At 45.9% G+C, this 27792-nt stretch overlaps 1 protein-coding gene across 2 annotated transcripts in view; it reads left to right on the forward strand.

Moving 5' to 3' along the window:
* Positions 1–27074, forward strand: part of LOC120062419 (coagulation factor VIII-like) — a 28258-nt gene extending 1184 nt beyond the window's left edge. The window contains exons 3-26 of one of the 2 annotated variants that reach the window (XM_039012387.1): positions 254–376; positions 4133–4345; positions 8339–8515; positions 8639–8742; positions 9065–9185; positions 9411–9672; positions 13688–13826; positions 13921–14008; positions 14281–14498; positions 14750–14900; positions 15020–15229; positions 15419–16736; positions 17651–17816; positions 18121–18351; positions 18538–18766; positions 18938–19120; positions 19370–19486; positions 21483–21554; positions 21964–22049; positions 22232–22393; positions 22731–22875; positions 23142–23290; positions 25972–26154; positions 26395–27074. In XM_039012387.1, coding sequence (XP_038868315.1) covers positions 254–376; positions 4133–4345; positions 8339–8515; positions 8639–8742; positions 9065–9185; positions 9411–9672; positions 13688–13826; positions 13921–14008; positions 14281–14498; positions 14750–14900; positions 15020–15229; positions 15419–16736; positions 17651–17816; positions 18121–18351; positions 18538–18766; positions 18938–19120; positions 19370–19486; positions 21483–21554; positions 21964–22049; positions 22232–22393; positions 22731–22875; positions 23142–23290; positions 25972–26154; positions 26395–26550 — 5003 coding nt within the window. In that variant the 3' untranslated portion in view covers positions 26551–27074. Of the gene's footprint in view, positions 1–253; positions 377–4132; positions 4346–8338; positions 8516–8638; positions 8743–9064; positions 9186–9410; positions 9673–13660; positions 13827–13920; positions 14009–14280; positions 14499–14749; positions 14901–15019; positions 15230–15418; positions 16737–17650; positions 17817–18120; positions 18352–18537; positions 18767–18937; positions 19121–19369; positions 19487–21482; positions 21555–21963; positions 22050–22231; positions 22394–22730; positions 22876–23141; positions 23291–25971; positions 26155–26394 lie in introns of both variants that reach the window. The other variant, XM_039012386.1, reaches the window with a different exon arrangement.
* The last annotated feature ends 718 nt before the right edge of the window (positions 27075–27792 follow it).

The raw sequence follows: 27792 nt of genomic DNA on the forward strand, positions 1-27792 counted from the left end.
TTGCTTAATAAACGGAATTTGAAATGGTTTATACTTTTACTTTTGATACTTAAGTACATTTTATCAATTCCATTTACTTTTGATACTTATATTTAAAACCAAATACTTTTAGACTTTTACTCAAGTAATATTTTACTTTTACTTGAGTAAATTTCAATTAAGGTATCTTTACTTTTACTCAAGTATGACAAGTGAGTACTTTTTCCACCACTGACCACACACACACAGAGAAACAGAGTGTGTTGTGTTGCAGGTATCCAGGGTCCGGTGATCCATGCCCAGGCCAGTGACAGGGTGGTGGTGCACTTTAAGAACCTGGCGTCCCAGCCCTACAGTATCAGCCCTGTGGGGGTCAGCTACTGGAAACAGTCAGAGGGTAATGTCTATATGTTTACCTACTAGCTTACTACTGGAAACAGTCTGAGGGTAATGTCTATATGTTTACCTACTAGCTTACTACTGGAAACAGTCTGAGGGTAATGTCTATATGTTTACCTACTAGCTTACTACTGGAAACAGTCTGAGGGTAATGTCTATATGTCTACCTACTAGCTTACTACTGGAAACAGTCTGAGGGTAATGTCTATATGTTTACCTACTAGCTTACTACTGGAAACAGTCTGAGGGTAATGTCTATATGTCTACCTACTAGCTTACTACTGGAAACAGTCTGAGGGTAATGTCTATATGTCTACCTACTAGCTTACTACTGGAAACAGTCTGAGGGTAATGTCATTATGTTTACCTACTAACTTACTACTGGAAACATTATGAGGGTAATGTCTTTATGTTTACCTACTAACTTACTACTGGAAACAGTCTGAGGGTAATGTCATTATGTTTACCTACTAACTTACTACTGGAAACAGTCTGAGGGTAATGTCTTTATGTTTACCTACTAACTTACTACTGGAAACAGTCTGAGGGTAATGTCTTTATGTTTACCTACTAACTTACTACTGGAAACAGTCTGAGGGTAATGTCATTATGTTTACCTACTAACTTACTACTGGAAACAGTCTGAGGGTAATGTCTTTATGTCTACCTGCTAACTTACTACTGGAAACAGTCTGAGGGTAATGTCATTATGTTTACCTTCTAACTTACTACTGGAAACAGTCTGAGGGTAATGTCTTTATGTCTACCTACTAACTTACCGTAAATACTAAATCTGTGTGTCTACCTACTAACTTACCGTAAATACTAAATCTGCGTGTCTACCTACTATCTTACCGTAAATACTAAATCTGCGTGTCTACCTACTAACTTACCGTAAATACTAAATCTGCGTGTCTACCTACTAACTTACCGTAAATACTAAATCTGTGTGTCTACCTACTAACTTACCGTAAATACTAAATCTGTGTGTCTACCTACTAACTTACCGTAAATACTAAATCTGCGTGTCTACCTACTAACGTACCGTAAATACTAAATCTGCGTGTCTACCTACTAATTTACCGTAAATACTAAATCTGTGTGTCTACCTACTAACTTACCGTAAATACTAAATCTGCATGTCTACCTACTAACTTACCGTAAATACTAAATCTGTGTGTCTACCTACTAACTTACCGTAAATTGTAAGCCACTGTCACATCCTACAACTAGTGTTATAAAGTATACTGAACCCAATAAAGGGCTTCCCCACTGTTGTACACTTGAATTAAGTGTGTGTGTGTGTGTGTGTGTGTGTGTGTGTGTGTGTGTGTGTGTGTGTGTGTGTGTGTGTGTGTGTGTGTGTGTGTGTGTGTGTGTGTGTGTGTGTGTGTGTGTGTGTGTGTGTGTGTGTGTGTGTGTGTGTGTGTGTGTGCGCGTGTGTGTGCGCGTGCGCGCATCAAATCAAATTTTATTTGCCACATGCTCCGAATACAACAGGCTTACTTACAAGCCCTTAACCAACAATGCAGTTTTAAGAAAATACAACAAAAAGTAAGAGAAAAAAGTAACAAATAATTAAAGAGCAGCAGGAAAATAACAATAGTGGAGCTATATACAGGGGTACCGGTACAGAATCAATGTGCGGGGGCACCGGTGTCGAGGTAATTGAGGTAATATGTACATGTAGGTAGAGTTATTAAAGTGACTATGCATAGATGATAACAGAGAGTAGCAGCAGTGTAGAAGGGGGGGGGGGGGGGGGGGGGGGGGGGGCAATACAAATAGTCTGGGTAGCCATTTGATTAGATGTTCAGGAGTCTTATGGCTTGGGGGTAGAAGCTGTTTAAAAGCATCTTGGACCAAGACTTGGCGCTCCGGCACCGCTTGCTGTGAGGTAACAGAGAGAACAGTCTATGACTAGGGTGGCTGGAGTCTTTAACAATTTTTAGGGCCTTCCTCTGACACCGTCTGGTATAGAGGTCCTGGATGGCAGGAAGCTTGGCCCCAGTGATGTACTGGGCCGTACGCTCTACCCTCTGTAGTGCCTTGCGGTCGGAGGCCGAGCAGTTGCCATAGCAGGCAGTGATGCAACCCATCAGGATGTTCTCGATGGTGCAGCTGTTGAACCTTTTGAGGATCTGAGGACCTATGCCAAATTTCTTCAGTCACCATAGGTTTTGTCGTGCCCTCTTGACGATTGTCTTGGTGTGTTTGGACCATGATTAGTTTGTTGGTGATGTGGACGTCTAGGAACTTGAAGCTCTCAACCTGCTCCACTACAGCCAGTCGATGAGAATGGGGGCGTGCTCGGTCCTCCTTTTCCTGTAGTCCACAATCATCTCCTTGTCTTGATCACTTTGAGGGAGAGGTTGTTGTCCTTGCACCACACGGCCAGGTCTTTGACCTCCTCCATATAGGCTGTCTCCTCGTTGTCAGTGATCAGGCTTACCACTGTTGTGTCATCGGCAAACTTAATGATGGTGTTGGAGTCGTGCCTGGCCGTGCAGTCATGAGTGAACAGGGAGTACAGGAGGGGATGAGCACGCACCCCTGAGGGCCCCCCGTGTTGAGGATCAGCGTGGCGGATGTGTTGTTACCTACCCTTACCACCTGGGGCATCCCGTCAGGAAGTCCAGGATCCAGTTGCAGAGGGAGGTGTTTAGTCCCAGAGTCCTTAGCTTAGTGATGAGCTTTGAGGGCACTATGGTGTTCAACACTGAGCTGTAGTCAATGAATAGCATTCTCACATAGGTGTTCCTTTTGTCCAGGTGTGAAAGAGCAGTGTGGAGTGCAATAGAGATTGCATCATCTCTGGATCTGTTGGGGCGGTATGCAAATTGGAGTGGGTCAAGGGTTTCTGGGATAATGGTGTTGATGTGAGCCAAGACCAGCCTTTCAAAGCACTTCATGGCTACAGATGTGAGGGCCACTGGTCGGTAGTCATTTAGGCAGGTTACCTTGGTGTTCTTGGGCACAGGGACTATGGTGGTCTGCTTAAAACATGTTGGTATTACAGACTCGGTCAGGAGAAGGTTGAAAATGTCAGTGAAGACACTCTCCAGTTGGTCAGTGCATACTCCAAGTACACGTCCTGGTAATCCGTCTGGCCCTGCGGCCTTGTGAATGTTGACCTGTTTAAAGGTCTTACTCACATCGGCTGAGGAGAGCGTGATTACAGAGTCGCCCGGAACATCTGACGCTCTCATGCATATTTTAGTGTTACTTGCCTCGAAGCGAGCATAGAAGTTATTGCGCTTGTCTTGTAGGCTTGTGTCACTGGGCAGCTCTCGGCTGTGCATCCCTTTGTAGTCTGTAATAGTTTGCAAGCCCTGCCACATCTGACGAGCGTTGGAGCCGGTGTAGTACGATTCAATCCTAGTCCTGTATTGACGCTTTGCCTGTTTGATGGTTCGTCGGAGGGAATAGCGGGATTTCTTATAAGCTTCCGGGTTAGAGTCCCGCTCCTTGAAAAATGATTTGTTCAATTTGAGGTGAGTAATCGCTGTTCTGATGTCCAGAAGCTCTTTTCGGTCATAAGAGACGGTAGCAGCAACATTATGTACAAAATAAGTTACAAACAACGCAAAAAAACAAACAAAACAGCACGGTTGGTTAAGAGCCAATAAAACAGCAACCATCCTCTCCGGCGCCAAATGTATCAAATGTGTGTGTTCCCGCAAGCATGTATCTGCTATGTCAGTCTCTGTGTGTACACACGTATATTCCTAGCAATATATCTCTTTCTCTCTAGGGGCCGGATACGATGACGCCACGTCTAGCCAGGAGAAGGAGGATGATGCGGTTGCTCCAGGAGGATACTACAAGTACGTCTGGGACATCAACCCTAAAGACGGTCCGACCGTGGGAGACCCAGAATGCCTCACCTACTCCTACTCCTCCCAGGTGGACACTGTACAGGACTTCAACTCTGGGCTCATCGGGGCTCTGCTCATCTGCAAATCAAGTTAGAGACACAACTTTATTCCTGCTATGTTACTCCCTTACACCTTACGGCCAGATACACCACAACTTTATTCCTGCTATGTTACTCTCACATACCTTATAGCCAGATACACCACAACTTCATTCCTGCTATGTTACTCCCACATACCTTATGGCCAGATACACCACAACTTTATTCCTGCTATGTTACTCCCTCACACCTTATGGCCAGATACACCACAACTTTATTCCTGCTATGTTACTGCCTCACACCTTATGGCCAGATACACCACAACTTTATTCCTGCTATGTTACTCCCTCACACCTTATGGCCAGATACACCACAACTTTATTCCTGCTATGTTACTCCCACATACCTTATGGCCAGATACACCACAGCTTTATTCCTGCTATGTTACTCCCTCACACCTTATGGCCAGATACACCACAACTTTATTCCTGCTATGTTACTCCCTCACACCTTATGGCCAGATACACCACAACTTTATTCCTGCTATGTTACTCCCACATACCTTACGGTCAGATACACCACAACTTTATTCCTGCTATGTTACTCCCTCATACCTTATGGCCAGATACACCACAACTTTATTCCTGCTATGTTACTCCCTCATACCTTATGGCCAGATACACCACAACTTTATTCCTGCTATGTTACTCCCACATACCTTATGGCCAGATACACCACAACTTTATTCCTGCTATGTTACTCCCTCACACCTTATGGCCAGATACACCACAACTTTATTCCTGCTATGTTACTCCCACATACCTTATGGCCAGATACACCACAACTTTATTCCTGCTATGTTACTCCCTCACACCTTATGGCCAGATACACCACAACTTTATTCCTGCTATGTTACTCCCTCACACCTTATGGCCAGATACACCACAACTTTATTCCTGCTATGTTACTCCCACATACCTTACGGTCAGATACACCACAACTTTATTCCTGCTATGTTACTCCCTCACACCTTATGGCCAGATACACCACAACTTTATTCCTGCTATGTTACTCCCTCACACCTTATGGCCAGATACACCACAACTTTATTCCTGCTATGTTACTCCCACATACCTTATGGCCAGATACACCACAACTTTATTCCTGCTATGTTACTCCCACACACCTTATGGCCAGATACTCCACAACTTTATTCCTGCTATGTTACTCCCTCATACCTTACGGCCAGATACTCCACAACTTTATTCCTGCTATGTTACTCCCACACCTTATGGCCAGATACACCACAGCTTTATTCCTGCTATGTTACTCCCACATACCTTATGGCCAGATACACCACAACTTTATTCCTGCTATGTTACTCCCACACACCTTATGGCCAGATACACCTCAACTTTATTCCTGCTATGTTACTCCCACATACCTTACGGCCAGATACACCACAACTTTATTCCTGCTATGTTACTCCCACACACCTTATGGCCAGATACACCACAACTTTATTCCTGCTATGTTACTCCCACACACCTTATGGCCAGATACACCACAACTTTATTCCTGCTATGTTACTCCCTCATACCTTACGGCCAGATACTCCACAACTTTATTCCTGCTATGTTACTCCCACATACCCTATGGTCAGATACACCACAACTTTATTCCTGCTATGTTACTCCCACATACCTTACAGTCAGATACTCCACAACTTTATTCCTGCTATGTTACTCCCTCACACCTTACGGTCAGATACTCCACAACTTTATTCCTGCTATGTTACTCCCTCACACCTTATGGCCAGATACACCACAACTTTATTCCTGCTATGTTACTCCCTCACACCTTATGGCCAGATACACCACAACTTTATTCCTGCTATGTTACTCCCTCACACCTTATGGCCAGATACTCCACAACTGTATTCCTGCTATGTTACTCCCACATACCTTACGGCCAGATACTCCACAACTTTATTCCTGCTATGTTACTCCCACACACCTTATGGCCAGATACACCACAACTTTATTCCTGCTATGTTACTCCCACACACCTTATGGCCAGATACTCCACAACTTTATTCCTGCTATGTTACTCCCTCATACCTTACGGCCAGATACACCACAACTTTATTCCTGCTATGTTACTCCCACACCTTATGGCCAGATACACCACAGCTTTATTCCTGCTATGTTACTCCCACATACCTTATGGCCAGATACACCACAACTTTATTCCTGCTATGTTACTCCCACACACCTTATGGCCAGATACACCTCAACTTTATTCCTGCTATGTTACTCCCACATACCTTACGGCCAGATACACCACAACTTTATTCCTGCTATGTTACTCCCACACACCTTATGGCCAGATACACCACAACTTTATTCCTGCTATGTTACTCCCACACACCTTATGGCCAGATACACCTCAACTTTATTCCTGCTATGTTACTCCCTCATACCTTACGGTCAGATACACCACAACTTTATTCCTGCTATGTTACTCCCTCACACCTTATGGCCAGATACACCACAACTTTATTCCTGCTATGTTACTCCCTCATACCTTACGGTCAGATACACCACAACTTTATTCCTGCTATGTTACTCCCTCATACCTTACGGCCAGATACTCCACAACTTTATTCCTGCTATGTTACTCCCACATACCTTATGGCCAGATACACCACAACTTTATTCCTGCTATGTTACTCCCTCATACCTTATGGCCAGATACACCACAACTTTATTCCTGCTATGTTACTCCCTCATACCTTACGGCCAGATACTCCACAACTTTATTCCTGCTATGTTACTCCCACATACCTTATGGCCAGATACACCACAACTTTATTCCTGCTATGTTAATCCCACATACCTTACAGTCAGATACTCCACAACTTTATTCCTGCTATGTTACTCCCACACACCTTACGGTCAGATACACCTCAACTTTATTCCTGCTATGTTACTCCCACATACCTTACGGCCTGATACACCACAACTTTATTCCTGCTATGTTACTCCCTCATACCTTATGGCCAGATACACCACAACTTTATTCCTGCTATGTTACTCCCACACACCTTATGGCCAGATACACCACAACTTTATTCCTGCTATGTTACTCCCTCATACCTTATGGCCAGATACTCCACAACTTTATTCCTGCTATGTTACTCCCACACACCTTATGGCCAGATACACCACAACTTTATTCCTGCTATGTTACTCCCTCATACCTTATGGCCAGATACACCACAACTTTATTCCTGCTATGTTACTCCCTCACACCTTCCACAACTTTCTCTCTACGTATCACACTCCCCTTACAGTACAGTCAGACCCACTGTGACACATATTTGCCTGGTAAAGGAGGAAACGAATGTGGCTGCTGGACTCATAGCTGACTGGGACTTATTATGTGCTCTGCTCTCAGTCATACAGTGATCATATCCTACCTAATGGAAAGGCTATGTGAACAGAAGGAGGTCTGAATCACATAAACGCCGTACTAAGTATGGAATGTCAATAGTTTACTGCACATGATGAAGCTTAATACCCAGACTACCACATGGCCTGACTATTAAACAAATGAGTAATCTGACCAAATGCATAATTTGAACAAATTAGTAATTTCACCAAATGCGTCATTTCACCAAATGCATAACTTCACCAAATGCATAACTTCACCAAATGCATAATTTCACCAAATGCGTCATTTCACCAAATGCATAATTTCACCAAATGCATAACTTCACCAAATGCATAATTTCACCAAATGCATAACTTCACCAAATGCGTCAGGTCACCAAATGTGTCAATTCACCAAATTAGTAATTTCACCAAATGCATACTTTCACCAAATAAGTAATTTCACCAAATGCGCCAATTCACCAAATGAGTAATTTCACCAAATGTGTCAATTCACCAAATGCGTCAATTCACCAAATGTACCCTGTGATATTCAGAGCAATCAACTAATGTGTTACCTGTATTCTCTGCTTCCCTTGGGTTCTCCCAGCTGCATTTACAGATAATGGAGTTCGGAAAAACAGAGAGTTTATTCTGCTCTTTGCTGTTTTTGATGAGAGTAAGAGCTGGTACGGAGAGGTGGGGAGTTTCCGGGAGAGATTTAAGAAGGCCAGTGCAAGAAAACAGTACCACACTATCAATGGATACGTCAACTCAACTTTACCAGGTCAGAAGCTAGTTTAACATGTTTCTGTATAGAGTCAACAGTTCAGTCCTGTTGTCAACTATGTTCAAATAGAAAACTCAAAAAGATGTTTTTGTGTGGGTTGGTTGTTTGGAATGTGTGTAGGTCTGACGATGTGCCAGGGGCGAGATCATGTGTTCTGGCATCTCATTGGAATGGAAACATCTCCAGAGATCCACTCCATACAGCTCCAGGATCACACTCTGCAGGTACATCAGATAATTCAAGTTCAAATCAGGGCTTACTTAAAGCTGTCAACAAATCATTACTAATGATCAACCAAGATTTTCCTTTTCAGAATGTTTTGACAATTAAGTTGTTATAAGTCATTTGTAAGACTGTCAAACCAGTTCAGCAGCATTTCAGTCTGAGCCTAACTCTACCCTTGTCATTCCAGGTGATGGCCCACCGTAAGGTTACTGTGGAGATGACCCCTATGCCTAACTCTACCCTTGTCATTCCAGGTGATGGCCCACCGTAAGGTTACTGTGGAGATGACCCCTATGCCTAACTCTACCCTTGTCATTCCAGGTGATGGCCCACCGTAAGGTTACTGTGGAGATGACCCCAATGACCTTCACCACAGCGGAGATGAAGCCCAGCACTCAGGGGAAGTTCCTCATCAGCTGTCAGATCCAAGCACACCGCCACGGTAAGAGTATGTTCTCTCAAAGTTGTGAAATAAAGTTTTGATCAATTTGAAAGTTCCCAATTTGATTTGAGACTCCTGTGTGAGGTAACAGAGTGAGACTTATAAATTTGAGCCCGAGTTGTATGAATAATGATGTTGTTGAGAATGTGCTCTAAGGTGTTCATAAGGCATCTATAAGGTGTCTTATGAGGTGCTATAAGATGTCTTTGTATATCTTTGTTCCAGCGGGTATGAGTGCAGTCTTTGAGGTGGAGGACTGCCCAGAGCCTGTGACGGTGCCCGGTCCTGACGTGCGTCAGGTCAAGCAGTCTGAGAATGAGGAGGACTATGAATATGGAGATGACATGTTTGAGACATTTGTGTTTAAGCCTGTGAAAAGTCGTGCTGTGGGGCGCTCTCGAGGGGGGAAGAACAAAGTCTGGGTCCATTACATTGCTGCTGAGGAGATCAGTTGGGATTACGCACCCCACCTCAGCCAGGGAGACAGGTACGAAACCCCACTTTAAGGAGACAGGTACAAAACCCCACCTCAGTTAAGGAGACAGATACGAAACCCCACCTCAGTTAAGGAAACAGATACGAAACCCCACCTCAGTTAAGGAGACAGATACGAAACCCCACCTCAGTTAAGGAGACAAGTACAAAACCCCACCTCAGTTAAGGAGACAAGTACAAAACCCCACCTCAGTTAAGCAGACAGATACGAAACCCCACCTCGGTTAAGGAGACAGGTACGAAACCCCACCTCAGTTAAGGAGACAGGTACGAAACCCCACCTCAGTTAAGCAGACAGATACGAAACCCCACCTCAGTTAAGGAGACAGATACGAAACCCCACCTCAGTTAAGGAGACAGATACAAAACCCCACCTCAGTTAAGGAGACAGATACGAAACCCCACCTCAGTTAAGGAGACAGATACAAAACCCCACCTCAGTTAAGGAGACAGATACGAAACCCCACCTCAGTTAAGGAGACAAGTACAAAACCCCACCTCAGTTAAGGAGACAAGTACAAAACCCCACCTCAGTTAAGGAGACAGATACGAAACCCCACCTCAGTTAAGGAGACAGATACGAAACCCCACCTCAGTTAAGGAGACAGATACGAAACCCCACTTCAGTTAAGGAGCCAAGTGCAAAACCCCACCTCAGTTAAGGAGATAGATACGAAACCCCACCTCAGTTAAGGAGACAGATACGAAACCCCACCTCAGTTAAGGAGACAGATACGAAACCCCACCTCAGTTAAGCAGACAGGTAGAAAACCCCACCTCAGCCAGGGTGACAGGTAGGAAACCCCACCTCAGCCAGGGTGACAGGTAGAAAAGCCCACCTCAGCCAGGGTGACAGGTAGAAAACCCCACCTCAGCCAGGGTGACAGGTACGAAACCCCACTTTAAGGAGACAAGTACAAAACCCCACCTCAGTTAAGGAGACAGATACGAAACCCCACCTCAGTTAAGGAAACAGATACGAAACCCCACCTCAGTTAAGGAGACAGGTACGAAACCCCACCTCAGTTAAGGAGACAAGTACAAAACCCCACCTCAGTTAAGGAGACAAGTACAAAACCCCACCTCAGTTAAGCAGACAGATACGAAACCCCACCTCGGTTAAGGAGACAGGTACGAAACCCCACCTCAGTTAAGGAGACAGGTACGAAACCCCACCTCAGTTAAGCAGACAGATACGAAACCCCACCTCAGTTAAGGAGACAGATACGAAACCCCACCTCAGTTAAGGAGACAAGTACAAAACCCCACCTCAGTTAAGGAGACAGATACGAAACCCCACCTCAGTTAAGGAGACAGATACAAAACCCCACCTCAGTTAAGGAGACAGATACGAAACCCCACCTCAGTTAAGGAGACAAGTACAAAACCCCACCTCAGTTAAGGAGACAAGTACAAAACCCCACCTCAGTTAAGGAGACAGATACGAAACCCCACCTCAGTTAAGGAGACAGATACGAAACCCCACTTCAGTTAAGGAGCCAAGTACAAAACCCCACCTCAGTTAAGGAGATAGATACGAAACCCCACCTCAGTTAAGGAGACAGATACGAAACCCCACCTCAGTTAAGGAGACAGATACGAAACCCCACCTCAGTTAAGCAGACAGGTAGAAAACCCCACCTCAGCCAGGGTGACAGGTAGGAAACCCCACCTCAGCCAGGGTGACAGGTAGGAAACCCCACCTCAGCCAGGGTGACAGGTAGGAAACCCCACCTCAGCCAGGGTGACAGGTAGGAAACCCCACCTCAGCCAGGGTGACAGGTAGGAAACCCCACCTCAGCCAGGGTGACAGGTAGGAAACCCCACCTCAGCCAGGGTGACAGGTAGGAAACCCCACCTCAGCCAGGGTGACAGGTAGAAAAGCCCACCTCAGCCAGGGTGACAGGTAGAAAACCCCACCTCAGCCAGGGTGACAGGTACGAAACCCCACCTCAGCCAGGGTGACAGGTAGAAAACCCCACCTCAGCCAGGGTGACAGGTAGAAAACCCCACCTCAGCCAGGGTGACAGGTAGAAAAGCCCACCTCAGCCAGGGTGACAGGTAGAAAAGCCCACCTCAGCCAGGGTGACAGGTAGAAAAGCCCACCTCAGCCAGGGTGACAGGTAGAAAACCCCACCTCAGCCAGGGTGACAGGTAGGAAACCCCACCTCAGCCAGGGTGACAGGTAGAAAAGCCCACCTCAGCCAGGGTGACAGGTAGAAAACCCCACCTCAGCCAGGGTGACAGGTACGAAACCCCACCTCAGCCAGGGTGACAGGTAGGAAAGCCCACCTCAGCCAGGGTGACAGGTATGAAACCCCACCTCAGCCAGGGTGACAGGTAGGAAACCCCACCTCAGCCAGGGTGACAGGTAGGAAACCCCACCTCAGCCAGGGTGACAGGTAGAAAACCCCACCTCAGCCAGGGTGACAGGTAGGAAACCCCACCTCAGCCAGGGTGACAGGTAGGAAACCCCACCTCAGCCAGGGTGACAGGTAGAAAACCCCACCTCAGCCAGGGTGACAGGTACGAAACCCCACCTCAGCCAGGGTGACAGGTAGGAAAGCCCACCTCAGCCAGGGTGACAGGTAGGAAAGCCCACCTCAGCCAGGGTGACAGGTAGGAAAACCCCACCTCAGCCAGGGTGACAGGTAGGAAACCCCACCTCAGCCAGGGTGACAGGTAGGAAACCCCACCTCAGCCAGGGTGACAGGTAGAAAAGCCCACCTCAGCCAGGGTGGCAGGTAGAAAACCCCACCTCAGCCAGGGTGACAGGTAGGAAACCCCACCTCAGCCAGGATGACAGGTAGAAACCCCACCTCAGCCAGGGTGACAGGTAGAAAAGCCCACCTCAGCCAGGGTGACAGGTAGAAAACCCCACCTCAGCCAGGGTGACAGGTACGAAACCCCACCTCAGCCAGGGTGACAGGTAGAAAAGCCCACCTCAGCCAGGGTGACAGGTAGAAAACCCCACCTCAGCCAGGGTGACAGGTACGAAACCCCACCTCAGCCAGGGTGACAGGTAGGAAAGCCCACCTCAGCCAGGGTGACAGGTAGGAAACCCCACCTCAGCCAGGGTGACAGGTAGAAAACCCCACCTCAGCCAGGGTGACAGGTAGGAAACCCCACCTCAGCCAGGGTGACAGGTAGGAAACCCCACCTCAGCCAGGGTGACAGGTAGAAAACCCCACCTCAGCCAGGGTGACAGGTACGAAACCCCACCTCAGCCAGGGTGACAGGTAGGAAAGCCCACCTCAGCCAGGGTGACAGGTAGGAAAGCCCACCTCAGCCAGGGTGACAGGTAGGAAACCCCACCTCAGCCAGGGTGACAGGTAGGAAACCCCACCTCAGCCAGGGTGACAGGTAGGAAACCCCACCTCAGCCAGGGTGACAGGTAGAAAAGCCCACCTCAGCCAGGGTGGCAGGTAGAAAACCCCACCTCAGCCAGGGTGACAGGTAGGAAACCCCACCTCAGCCAGGATGACAGGTAGAAACCCCACCTCAGCCAGGGTGACAGGTACGATACCCCACCTCAGCCAGGGTGACAGGTACGAAACCCCACCTCAGCCAGGGTGACAGGTAGGAAACCCAACCTCAGCCAGGGTGACAGGTAGGAAACCCCACCTCAGCCAGGGTGACAGGTAGAAAACCCCACCTCAGCCAGGGTGACAGGTAGGAAACCCCACCTCAGCCAGGGTGACAGGTAGGAAACCCCACCTCAGCCAGGGTGACAGGTAGGAAACCCCACCTCAGCCAGGGTGACAGGTAGGAAAGAGGGTAAAGGGGCGACAGAGAGGGAGAGGGGGGGGTGAGAGAAAGGAAGAGAGAGAGTTAAATGGAAAATAAGAGTTCAGATGGGCGGGAGGACCGAGAAAGGGAGAGGGTCAGAGAGAGTGTGTATAGCCAGAAAAAGACTAGGACAGGAAAGGGAGAGAGTTCATGATCCTAAAAATACTGATACTACTATCTCTGTGTTCCAGTCAACTGTTATCGGAATACTTCCCCAGGGGTCCTCATCAGCTGGGTCATGAATATAAGAAGGTGGTGTATGTAGAATACACTGACCAGACCTTCACCAAGAGGAAATCACCTGTTAAAAGACTGCTGGGACCACTGCTCAGAGGACAGGTGGACGAACACTTCCAGGTGTGTGTACCACAATCAACAAAACAAACAAACAAAAAAGATGTATCTGAATAGATAGTAAAGAAAGTAAAGATCATTCTAATTGTTTCTTCAGATAGTGTTCAAGAACCTGGCAAGTCGTCCTTTCAACATATATCCAAAGCGCCTCACCAGGATTTCTCCACTGAGGAAAACAGGGAACGGTAAGAACTGGCATTATGATAAGATGAAGCAAGATAATATTACTGACTATGCATTTACATTTGGAATCATAATCATAATAAATCCTTTATGGAATAGTCATCATATCCGGTGTGTTTATATGTTGAGGTCTGGAGAAACTCATAAAAAGTTTTATTAGTCTAATAGTCATTCTGTTAGACTAATAAAATCTCTTAGTCTCTTAGTCATTCCTAAATCATTAGTCATCACTGTTCCCCCCGGTGTATATGTGTGTGTGTGTGTGTGTGTGTAGAGGGTGAAAAGGACCTACGCTCCCTGGCTGTACCCCCCAACGGGACATATGGGTATGTGTGGAAACTAACAGCAGAGGACGGGCCCCTGGAGAGAGACCCCCAGTGTCTGACCCGTCTGTACCAGAGTACCATCAACCCTGAGAGAGACCTGGCCACTGGCCTCGTAGGACCCCTCCTCATCTGCAAGAAGGACTCCATGGACACCAGGGGGCGGCTGGTGAGAATCGACACTTAATATGTCCATAATGACACATTGGGTTGGTTTTTCAGACACAGATTAAGTCTAGTCTTGGAATAAGAATAACTTTCATTGAAGAATCGAGATGTGTCCCTGAAACTGACTCAATATGACATATCAGTGCATTGTCTCTCCTGCAGCTTGATCAAGTCATACACCGATAACTTAGATTTTGTTGTTTGTAGCAGTGTGAGAGGTTGTGATCATAACCTAAGATGTCCAACTTGCAGGTGGGCCCAGATAAAGTGAAGCAGTTGATGTTTGCTGTGTTTGATGAGAACAAGAGTTGGTACATCAATGACAACATTCAGAAGTACAGCAAAGACCCCTCCATGGTCAACCCTACAGACCCTGACTTCTACAACTCCAATGTCATCTACAGTAAGTGAGGTTTTCCTGCCTGATTATCTTGGTTCTTGATAAAAGTGGTGACACATGTCTGCTCTGTCACCCTTTTTGTGTGCTATGTTTTTTTATCTTGATCTCGTTTTTGTTTACAGACGTGAACGGGATTATGTTCAATGAGCAGAGGGTCCAGGTGTGTAAGGATGACGTGACCTTCTGGCACCTGGCCAACGTGGGGACGCAGAGCGACTTCTTGTCCGTCTACTTCACAGGAAACCCCTTCATGAAGGACAACGTGTACGAGTCCGTCCTCACACTCTTCCCAATGTCCGGGGAGACCGTTACCATGGAGACTCAGCTAATCGGTAAGGTCAAATGATCCTACTGCAATTGTATTCAGTAGGCATCAAATGGAAGAACATATTTTAAACAGGGAGGTGCTCCAGGTCCATTAAGAACACAGGTTTTCACTACGGTGCGTCCTACTAAAACCTGACCCTGACCTGAGAGGTGTTTTCTGGAGCGTTGTGAGCTGATGTTTTTTTCATCCTAAGGTGAGTGGGAGATCAGTGCGTTTGACGGCAGTCTGAAAAGCCGTGGCATGAGCGCCCGCTACTCCGTCCTGTCTTGTAACATTGAACTGCTGGTGGACAACGAAGACGTAGAGTATGGCCTGGAGGACGTCCTGCCTGATTACGTAGACAACTTCTTCAAACCCAGATCCCTCCACCCCCAGCCCCAGAACAGGACCGTAGCTGTCAGAGTCTGCAGGAAGCAACCTGGCTTAAACCAGAACACAACAACACCGCAAACAGGAAATGACACAGATAACGAAGTCGCCATCGGAGAATCAGGGGACCACGGGTCTGATAACAATGTCACATTTAAGGCAGGGGACCAGAGGTCAATCTGTGAGGTCAGGTATGTGACGGTGTCGTCTGCTGATGAGGAGGCCAACCTGCTTTCCCAGGGAGGGATCCCCACAGATGTTCTAGAGCAACTGGAGAAGGACGGGGAGTGGAAAGCTTCAGAGAACCAGGAGGGAGGGGACCTGGGTGGGGAGCAGGGGGGGAACGGGAGACAGAGACGCCAGGCCGGGTTGGAGGGTGGAGAGAATGGAGAGCGCAACAAGCTGGTGGAGAACTGTGAGGAAGAGGTGCTGAAGGAGTGGAAGGGTCGGGTGTATGGGGAGGCACTAGAGCAGGAGCAGAGAGAGGAGCAGAAGGTGGAGGTGTTGGATCAGCAGAAGGAGCAGGAGGCGCAGGGTGAGGGGTTCTTAAAGGTGCAGGAGCAGAGGGAGAGGCAAAAGGGGGAGCTGGATCGAGATTCACATCCCCTAACCACCAATCACGCAGATAAGGACCCTCTACTCTTGGAGTTAGACGGATGGATGGATCTAGACCCCTTGAACAAAACTTTGGAAGCTCTCCCGGATCAGCTGAAGCTGCAGCAGCAGAGGGAGGAGCAGAAGGTGGAGGCGTTGGATCAGCTGAAGGTGCAGCAGCAGAGGGAGGAGCAGAAGGTGGAGGTGTTGTATCAGCTGAAGGTGCAGCAGCAGAGGGAGGAGCAGAAAGCTGGGGATGTGCATCCCCTAAGCAACAACACTCACACAGAGCTGGACACCCCTCTACTGGATTTGTTGGATCTAGACTTCTCCAATGTCTCCAATGACAACAAGACGGCTCCCAGGAACGCAGTGTCCCTGGAGTATGATGACTATAGTGAGGAAGACACTGGGACAGCCTACATAGGGATAGAGGAAAACCTGGACCTGAGGACCACAGATGGACAATACCGCAGCTACTACATCGCTGCACAGGAGATCACATGGGACTATGGGATCAGGAAACCACATCAGCTCATAAAAACAAGGTAGTGTTTGGCTTTTGTAAGTATCTGGTTTCTTGGACACTTATGCTTAGTCTTTGGGGAGCACTTCAATGGAGAATCTCAATTGAATATGCTTTTTAGTCCAGAACTAGGCTTAATCTGTGTCTGGTCCCATCTGTTTGACTATTCATTTTTGATAGATTTCTAAATAAATCCTGTTTCTGATTGATCAGCTCAGTTTAAAAGGAAAGCTGCTCTCTAGTAGCTCCAATGCAATCATTTATTTACCAACGTTTCAACTGCAAGCTGTCTTTTATCAGGGTATTGATCAACCGCAAGCTGTCTTTTATCAGGGTATTGATCAACCGCAAGCTGTCTTTTATCAGGGTATTGATCAACCGCAAGCTGTCTTTTATCAGGGTATTGATCAACGGCAAGCTGTCTTTTATTAGGGTATTGATCAACGGCAAGCTGTCTTTTATCAGGGTATTGATCAACCGCAAGCTGTCTTTTATCAGGGTATTGATCAACGGCAAGCTGTCTTTTATTAGGGTATTGATCAACGGCAAGCTGTCTTTTATCAGGGTATTGATCAACCGCAAGCTGTCTTTTATCAGGGTATTGATCAACCGCAAGCTGTCTTTTATCAGGGTATTGATCAACGGCAAGCTGTCTTTTATCAGGGTATTGATCAACTGCAAGCTGTCTTTTATCAGGGTATTGATCAACCGCAAGCTGTCTTTTATCAGGGTATTGATCAACCGCAAGCTGTCTTTTATCAGGGTATTGATCAACGGCAAGCTGTCTTTTATCAGGGTATTGATCAACCGCAAGCTGTCTTTTATCAGGGTATTGATCAACGGCAAGCTGTCTTTTATCAGGGTATTGATCAACCGCAAGCTGTCTTTTATTAGGGTATTGATCAGCTAATCAACTTTCAACTGTTCCCTCCCCAGAGAGAGGCGTAGGGGAATGAGGAAGTTCCTGGTGGAATATAAGAAGGTGGTGTTCAGGGCCTACAGTGAGAGAGAATTCCAGATCCCCGTCACCAGAGGAGAGCTGCAGGAACATCTGGGACTCATGGGTCCTATCATTAAAGCTGAGGTCAACGACCTCCTTACCGTGAGTGGAGATCAATGATCATCTTATTCATTCACAGATGTTTCAAATCAATTCATATTTTAGTGGCTTTAGCTCAACTACTACTAACCTCATCAAGGTGTTTCGGAGTTCTTGGTGTAGTGGCTAAGATTCTGGACAGTTGCAGGAACCCTGGTTTGAATCCCGGTTGCGTTACCCCCTGAATTCACTGCAATATTATTTTCATGGCATCTACTCAGATATCAGATTCTGTGTGTTCTGCTGTTAAACATTCACCTGATCTTAATCTTGATCCTGTTTTTAATCTTGATCCTGATCTTGACAGGTGACCTTCAAGAACATGGCGTCCAGGCCGTACTCCCTGCACCTCCATGGGGTGTATGATAAGAGCCAGGGTGATGGTCAGTCCTCCGGGGCCGGGGTGGCGGGGGTCCCTGGGGAGGTGGTCCAGCCTGGGGAGGTCAGGGTCTACAGCTGGAGGATCACCAGGAAGCAGGGGCCCACCGCTGCAGAGTTTGACTGTAAGACCGGGGCCTACTACTCTACACAGAATAAGGCAGGTGTCACTGTCAACACTTACTGTATATTACAAAGCTAGCTCATAGTTAGGCCTCATAAGTGTCTTTTATTTTCCTTAGATAGCTTATCAGTGTTTTGACATGCTTTTCCCTGCATGCACGTATTGTTCTGGCGTGCGTATTTGACTGTGTGGCTTTGTGTTCTGTTCTCACCCCTGCAACAGGAGAAGGACCTCCACTCTGGTCTGATTGGCCCCTTAGTAATCTGTAAACCAGGCACCCTCCACCCCCAACTGAACCTACAGCCCAACCTACAGGAGTACGCCCTCCTCTTCCACACCTTCGACGAGACCAAGAGCTGGTACCTGGACGAGAACATCCGTCAGTACTGCATCCCACCCTGCCAGGTCCAGAAAGATGACCCCTGGTTTCAGCTCAGCAACAAGTTCGCAGGTACAGTAGAGTTATTCAGACTCCCTCCTAATGTCAATAATAGTTTCATAATAAATTAATAAAAATAGATTTCTAGTGAATTTCTCTGTTTGTTTAGGTTCATACTCATATCTGATCGATTGTTTGTGTTTGAGATTCATTTCTCTGGAAAATCTTTCCTTGTTACCGTAGCGATAAACGGCTACGTGGCAGAGACACTTCCTGGTCTGATGGTTGCCCAGCACCAACAAGTCAGGTGGCACCTGCTGAACGTCGGGGGCGACGGGGAGTATCACACCGCCCACTTCCACGGTCTGCCCTTCAGCATTCACAAGGAGCAGGAGCATCGCATGGGGGTGTACAACCTCTATCCTGGTAAACACACAAACTAAGAAACACACACACACACACACACAGCCACAGTTACCACACACACACAACCACACGACCACAGTTACCACACACACACACACACACACACACACACACACACACACACACACACACACACACACACACACACACACACACACACACACACACACACACACATGCCCACACAATAAAATAATAGTCAATCAAGAATGTCACCTGTCCCACCTTGGTCTCTGCCCCCCTCTCCAGGTGTGTTTGGCACAGTGGAGATGAGGCCGGCCACAGTGGGGACCTGGATGGTGGAGTGTACAGTAGGAGAGCACCAGCTGGCCGGCATGAGGGCTAAACTACTGGTCTACAACCCACGTAAGTAGCCTACCACACCTCACAACCCATGTAGGTACCACACCTCCCAACTTATGTAGATACCACATCTCCCAACTTATGTAGGTACCACACCTCACAACCCATGTAGGTACCACACCTCCCAACTTATGTAGGTACCACACCTCACAACCCATGTAGGTACCACATCTTCCAACTTATGTAGGTACCACATCTCCCAACTTATGTAGGTACCACACCTCACAACCCATGTAGGTACCACATCTCCCAACTTATGTAGATACCACACCTCCCAACTTATGTAGGTACCACATCTTCCAACTTATGTAGGTACCACATCTCCCAACTTATGTAGATACCACATCTCCCAACTTATGTAGGTACCACATCTCCCAACTTATGTAGATACCACATGTCCCAACTTATGTAGATACCACATCTCCCAACTTATGTAGATACCACATCTCCCAACTTATGTAGGTACCACATCTCCCAACTTATGTAAGTACCACATCTCCCAACTTATGTAGGTACCACATCTCCCAACTTATGTAAGTACCACATCTCCCAACTTATGTAGGTACCACATCTTCCAACTTATGTAGGTACCACATCTCCCAACTTATGTAGGTACCACATCTCCCAACTTATGTAGGTACCACATCTCCCAACTTATGTAGGTACCACATCTCCCAACTTATGTAGATACCACATCTCCCAACTTATGTAGGTACCACATCTCCCAACTTATGTAGGTACCACATCTCCCAACTTATGTAGGTACCACATCTCCCAACTTATGTAGGTACCACATTTCCCAACTTATGTAGGTACCACATCTCCCAACTAATGTAAGTACCACATCTCCCAACTTATGTAGGTACCACATCTCCCAACTTATGTAGGTGCCACATCTCCAAACTTATGTAGGTACCACATTTCCCAACTTATGTAAGTACCACATCTCCCAACTTATGTAAGTACCACATCTCCCAACTTATGTAGATACCACATCTCCCAACTTATTTAAGTACCACATCTCCCAACTTATGTAAGTACCACATCTCCCAACTTATGTAGATTCCACATCTCCCAACTTATGTAGGTACCACATCTCCCAACTTATGTAGGTACCACATCTCCCAACTTATGTAGGTACCACATCTCCCAACTTATGTAGATACCACATCTCCCAACTTATGTAGGTACCACATCTCCCAACTTATGTAGATACCACATCTCACAACTTATGTAGGTACCACATCTCACAACTTATGTAGGTACCACATCTCACAACTTATGTAGATACCACATCTCCCAACTTATGTAAGTACCACATCTCCCAACTTATGTAGGTACCACATCTCCCAACTTATGTAGGTACCACATCAACCCAACTTATGTAGGTACCACATCTCCCAACTTATGTAGGTACCACATCTCCCAACTTATGTAGATACCACATCTCCCAACTTATGTAGATACCACATCTCCCAACTTATGTAGGTACCACATCTCCCAACTTATGTAGATACCACATCTCCCAACTTATGTAAGTACCACATCTCCCAACTTATGTAGATACCACATCTCCCAACTTATGTAGGTACCACATCTCCCAACTTATGTAGGTACCACATCTCCCAACTTATGTAGATACCACATCTCCCAACTTATGTAGGTACCACATCTCCCAACTTATGTAGGTACCACATCTCCCAACTTATGTAGGTACCACATCTCCAAACTTATGTAGGTACCACATCTCCCAACTTATGTAGATACCACATCTCCCAACTTATGTAGATACCACATCTCCCAACTTATGTAGGTACCACATCTCCCAACTTATGTAGATACCACATCTCCCAACCTCACAACAGCCTTTCTCAGTAGACTGAGACAGAAGTGTGAAATATGTTCTTTGAAATGTCTTAGAATGGCATTGTTGGTTGTTCTTTTGTGAAATGTGGACAATACAAATAATAGAATGTAATTTCCTGTGATTGCCTGGCAGGATGCATCCAGCCTCTGGGGTTGAGGTCAGGAAGAATAGACAATTCCCAGATCACTGCATCAGACCACATAGGTAAGCAAGCTTCAGCAATGCAAGAATGTAACCACAAGAATGTTACTACACACCTCTCAATCATTATAGCTGATTTGTGGTGAGCGTTTTGACAGAAAAAAGGTTGCAATGCATTACCTTAGGGTGTTTCACATTGGTGGTAGAATAGGTGAGTTTCCCTCCTTACTATGTAAAAGCGCTTTGAGCACATGGAAAAGCGTTATGTAAATCCAATAAATTATTAATATTAATTATTAAGTTATTTCACGTCAGAAAGTAGGCTCGTACACCGTAAACGCATAAGTATGCCTCTAGAATGGAGAAATATTGCCGTGATGAATCAGTGACTTACTGTTTATGAAAACTTTACTCTGTGTTAGGCCTGCATACAGTTAGCCAGTGTGATTGAATGCATATATGTGTTTTCCAGGTAACTGGGAGGCCAGGCTGGCGAGGCTGGAGCTATCTGGTTCTGTTAACGCCTGGATGGGCGCGGATCAGAAATCATGGATCCAGGTTCGACAATAAAATTCCTGTTCTCCTATGAAAGTTCTTGTAGATTGAAAGGCCCTCTGATTTAGCTGCCCAATTTTACTCATGAGAAAAATTGGAATTGGAATTTCAGTTCACTTCCTGAATTGACTGATTTGAAATGGAACTGGCCCCAACCCTGGTCTCCTGTTGTGTCTTATATGCAGGTGGACCTCCAAAGACCCACACTGATCCATGGGATCCAGACCCAGGGTGCAAGAGCCTCTCTGGGCCTGAAGGACTACTTCATCATGTACTTCACCCTCTCCTACAGCCTAGACCAGGAGACCTGGACTAACTACAGGGGGAACAGCACCAAGCCAGCCTACGTCAGTACCTTACATGTACCTTAACCATCTGAAATAGTACCTACTGGCTAGTACTGTAACCACAAAGCATGAGCTTAATTGTTTACCATACAAACCAGCAGTCAGAGAGATCAGGTGCATTTATCTTTTTGTTACTGTAAATGTCATCAATGCCTAAAATATTTCAGGGTAGTTCTATGCAATACTGTGGTGTCCGGTACTCTTACATTGTATGTTCTGTTTCAACCTCCTGTTATCTCTCTTAAAGGTGCACACACTCATTTAACATGTTCATCCCCCATACTACCATGCTACCTCTTGTACTTACTGTTAATGATATAACTTTTGTTTATTTCAGATATTTAACGGTAACCTGGATGGCTCCAAGGTGAAGGAGAACCATCTGTCTCCCCCCATCCTGGGTCGCTACATCAGACTGCAGCCTGTCACCATCCAGAGGAACCCTGCTCTTCGCATGGAGCTGCTGGGCTGTGACGTCAACAGTGAGTCCCTGTGGCAGTTAGGAACACCTTTGTAACAGTTTGTAACAGCTCAGATCACATTTAGTGGTGGTGTATGTTGTGATTAGATGATGTAGCTGAGGTTGAGAGGTACATCATCAGGTAGTCCGTGATCGGGGTCAGGGGTCAGGGGCCGGGGGAAGGGAGGAGGTGCAGGGACGGACAGATCTCAGGTGCTGATGAATAGAATCCCTGAGAGAAAGAAGAAGGAAAATAAAAATGTCTGTGTGTGTGTCTGTCTGTCTCAGGCTGCTCCTTCCCCCTGGGTCTCCAGAGGAGGTCGGTTCCAGACAGCAGCTTCAGAGCCTCCTCCTTCCTGCAGACTTGGAGGCTCTCCTGGAGCCCCGCCCTCGCACGCCTCCGCCAGGATGGCAGCGCCAATGCATGGCGCCCCAAGGTACACGCACACACACAACAACACAGAAGCTCACAAGAAACACACACACAAAGTCAAACTACACACACCATCACCTACCTCTGTTACCGGCACTTCTATTTTTCCATGATGTGTCAAGTCTCTCTCTCTCAATTCAATTAAATTCAAAGTGGCTTTATTGGGAAACGTGTTTACATTGCCAAAGCAATGAACAATAAACAAAGTGAGAAGAATTTAGCAGTAAATGTTGCACTCAAAAAGGTTTAAAAAAGATAGACAAGTATTATATTATCAGTTATATACCAGATATTATCCGTTATATACCAGATATTATCAGTTATATACCAGATAATATCAGTTATATACCAGATATTATCAGTTATATACCAGATATTATCAGTTATATACCAGATATTATCCGTTATATACCAGATATTATCAGTTATATTAGCTATGTTGCCTTCTTCAAAAGACTAGTGGAAAGTCCATATCCTATCAATGTTTTAACACTTTGCAAATATTTGTGGTAGGAATACTATGGGAAGATAAATAAACAGATAAATATTGGTGGTATTTACAATGTTGTTTGTTCTTCACTGGTTGCCCTTTTCACATGGCAACAGGTCACAAATCTTGCTGCTGTGACGGCACACTGTGGTATTTTACCCATTAGAAATGGGAGTTTATCAATTTTTTATTTGTTTTCTAATTCTTTGTGGGTCTGTGTGATCTGTGGGAAATATGTGTCTCTAATGTGGTCGTACATTTGGCAGGAGGTTAGGAAATGCAGCTAAGTTTCAACCACATTTTGTGGGCAGTGTGCACATAGCCTGTCTTCTCTGTTTTTGTAGAGAAACTTTTTGTGGAAGGTACTACACCGCGCACAGACCCCCTCACGCACTCAATGTTTTCGAGATACATTGAGTTTCCTTGTAGGCCTATTTGGCAGGGAAACTGTGAAGCCAGCTCTACAGCCTGTTTCTGAATGAGCCTTTTATTAAAGAATGTGAAACAATGTTTCTGTTAGATCCTTTTCATGACATCATGCATAGCTGTTCTTTATATGGCCTAAAATAAATGTGTTCATATGGTCAGAATATTATCTATAGGTTTTAATGAAAAACAATAAACATACACATTTAATAACAGAATCGGGTATTCTGTCACTGTGTACTCTTTGTTTAGAGACAGATAGCATTCTAATTTGTTCTGTTTTTGGGTTGATTCTTTCCAGTGTGTTAAATAGTTAACTTTTTGCTTTCTCATAATTTGGTTGTGTCTAATTGTGTTGCTGTCCTGAGGCTCTGTGGGGTCTGTGTTTATGAGGGGACTCTTCTCTAGGTTCATCTCTCTGTAGGTGAGGGCTTTGTGGTGGGATGTGTGGGCATCGCTTGCTTTTAGATGGTTGAAGGATTTAACAGCTCTTTTCTGGATGTTCATAACTAGCTAGTATAGTCTTAATTCTGATCTGCATTGTTTGGGGGTTTGCGTTCTACACAAAGTATATTTTTGCTGAATTCTGCATGCAGAGTATCAAGTAGGTGTTTATCATATTTTTTAAATTATTGGTTGGTGAGCGGACCCCAGACCTCACAACCATAGAGGGCAATGGATTCTATAACTGATTCAAGTATTTTTAGCCAGATCCTAATTGGGATGTTGAGGTTCATGTTCCTTTTGATGGCGTAGAAGGCCCTTCTTGCCTTGTCTCTTAGATCGTTCACAGCCTTGTGGAAGTTACCTGTGGTGTTGATATTTAGGCCGAGGTAGGTGTGAATATTGTGTAACAGTGTGTAGATTGAATTTGTTGTCTTGGCTACTGGACTTTTTTTGCAACACCATTATTTTAGTCTTACTGAGATTTACTGTCAGGGCCCAGGTCTGACAGAATCTGTGCAGAAGATCTAGGTGCTGCTGTAGGCCCTCCTTGGTTGGGGACAGAAGCACCAGATCATCTGCTAGACAAACACTAGACATTTGATTTCTGAGTCCAGTACGGTGCTGCAGACTGCAGCCATTTTAACATTTGCTCAGTACATTGTTTTCACTGAGGAAATGTTAGTCTGCTGTTAATGATAATGCAGAGGATTTTTCAGAGATTGGTTTTGACGCAGATTCCACTGTAATTATTGGGGTCAAATTTGTCTCCACTTTTATGGATTGGGTCCTTGGTTCCAAATATTGGGAAAGATGCCTGAGCTGAGGATGATGTTAAAGAGTTTAAGTATAGCTGTCAAGGGGTGCGTAACTGGTGGCATGGAAGTCAAACGCAGTAGAGCAGAACTTGGTAAATGGTTGGAGCCGTTTAATGCGCATAACTCCCGGCTTACAAAAATAACAAAAAACACATGGGCACAAAACCCGTCTCGCACCAGTCACAAAAGGCACACGTACTTACAATGAACAATTCCCGACAAGGACATGCTTGAGGCGTCACTACAGACCCTGGTTGTATCCTGGGCTGTATCACAACCGGCCGTGATTGGGAGTCCCATAGGGCGGCGCACAATTGGCCCAGCGTCGTCCGGCGCTAGGGTTTGGTCGGGGTAGGCCGTCATTGTAAATAAGAATTTGTTCTTAACTGACTTGCCTATTTAAATAAAGGTTAAATAAAAATAAATGTAAAAAATGCTGTGCACAGGGTTTCTAATAATGTATTGCACCTCCTATAACCCAACCCCCCTTCCTCCCTCCTCCTCCAGGCCAATAACCCCCATGAGTGGCTGCAGGTGGACTTCCTGGTTATGAAACGCATCACAGGGGTCGTCACTCAGGGGGCGTGGTCTATTCTGACTCAGATGATGGTGACAGAGTTCTCTGTAACCATTAGCGACACCGGCCACTCCTGGTCCAACGTGGTTGACGAGGGAACGCAAAGAGAGAAGGTATCACACACACATCACTCATTATCATCAGATTTATCACAGGCTACATTTCAGTACACACCTTCCTTAGCATGCAGGGGAAAATGTGATCTGAAACCTCAGAGAAAATGCAACCAAGCAGATTTACGAAACGTGATTTTGTAAAGAGCACAAACAGTGACAACGCTGTAACATCTTTAACTTTCCGAACTGGGTTTTGTGAGCCAGCTCTGTTTGACTCTGCCTCCTTCTTCCTCCCAGATGTTCTTGGGTAACAGTGAGCCAGATGAGGAGATGCTGAACCTCTTTGATCCTCCTCTGTTTGCCCGCTTCATACGGATCCACCCCAAAGGCTGGGTTAACGACATAGCCCTGCGCCTGGAGTTCCTGGGCTGTGACACCCAGCAGCGACACTGAGAGACAGGGCAGGGGGCTCCACTGTGCAGCTCCACACTCAGGCCCACCTCATCTTTGTCTCTTCTATTTAATGAGCATAGCAGTGACGTGATGATCATGAAATAGTCATGTCATTGATGGATGAACAGAGTGAGTGAAGTTTAAAAGGTTTGTTTAGCTAGAATCAGAGTCATATATGATATGCTGTTGTAGTAAGTGTCTATTGATGAGCTTCAACTGAGAATAGTTCTTAGGTCTGGTCACTCCACTATCAACAGTATAACACATTACGTCAGTTTATGAAGACTGACTCTCACAGACGGTTTATCTCATGTACAATATATACTACTACAAACACTATGACTTCAGACATTCCAGATGTGATCAAATACATGTAAATAGTACAGTATAACAATTATTTCTGTCTGGATGGGACTGTGACTACAGTAATCTGTACAGTACTGTATGTATATGCAATATATCATATGCACTGAGGGGAGAGGGATAGAGTTTATATTGTTAAATAAAATTGGAATTATATCAAGCCTGGTCCCAGAGGTCAGTGTTGCGACACTCCCCTGCATGCACACACACGTCCTCCCATGCTTTCTCATCATGTCCTGTTCACCATCTCCCTTCCGTGACAGGAAGCAGTTTTGTCTTTGCTTTTGTTCTGTTCCTTTGCTCCAGCAAGGGGGATACTGGCAGTGGCTCGGTGTTTCTCTAGGATTAGGGAGGGTTGTTTCACCTTCCTTCACCTCATTCCTGTCTCTCCACACTGTTATTCAGTCTTATCCACTTCTCACAGTCTCTCAAGCCATTGGCAAGTGTGATTGATTTGGTATAAAAACAGACACAGAGAGAGAAAGACAGCAGTGTGTATATATGAGAGAGAGGGGGAGAGAGAAAGACAGCAGTGTGTGAGAGAGAGAGAGAGAGAGAGAGAGAGAGAGAGAGAGAGAGAGAGAGAGAGAGAGAGAGAGAGAGAGAGAGAGCAGTGTGTGTGTGAGAGAGAGGGAGAAAGACAGCAGTGTGTATATATGAGAGAGAGGGGGAGAGAGAAAGACAGCAGTGTGTATATATGAGAGAGAGGGGGAGAGAGAAAGACAGCAGTGTGTGTGTGAGCGAGGAAGAGAGAGAGAGAGAAAGACAGCAGTGTGTGTGTGAGAGAGAGAGCAGTGTGTGTGTGTGAGAGAGAGAGAGAGAGCAGTGTGTGTGTGAGAGAGAGGGAGAAAGACAGCAGTGTGTGTGTGAGAGAGAGAG

This window comes from Salvelinus namaycush, chromosome 17 (assembly GCF_016432855.1).
Source record: "Salvelinus namaycush isolate Seneca chromosome 17, SaNama_1.0, whole genome shotgun sequence".
Taxonomy (NCBI): Eukaryota; Metazoa; Chordata; class Actinopteri; order Salmoniformes; family Salmonidae; genus Salvelinus; species Salvelinus namaycush.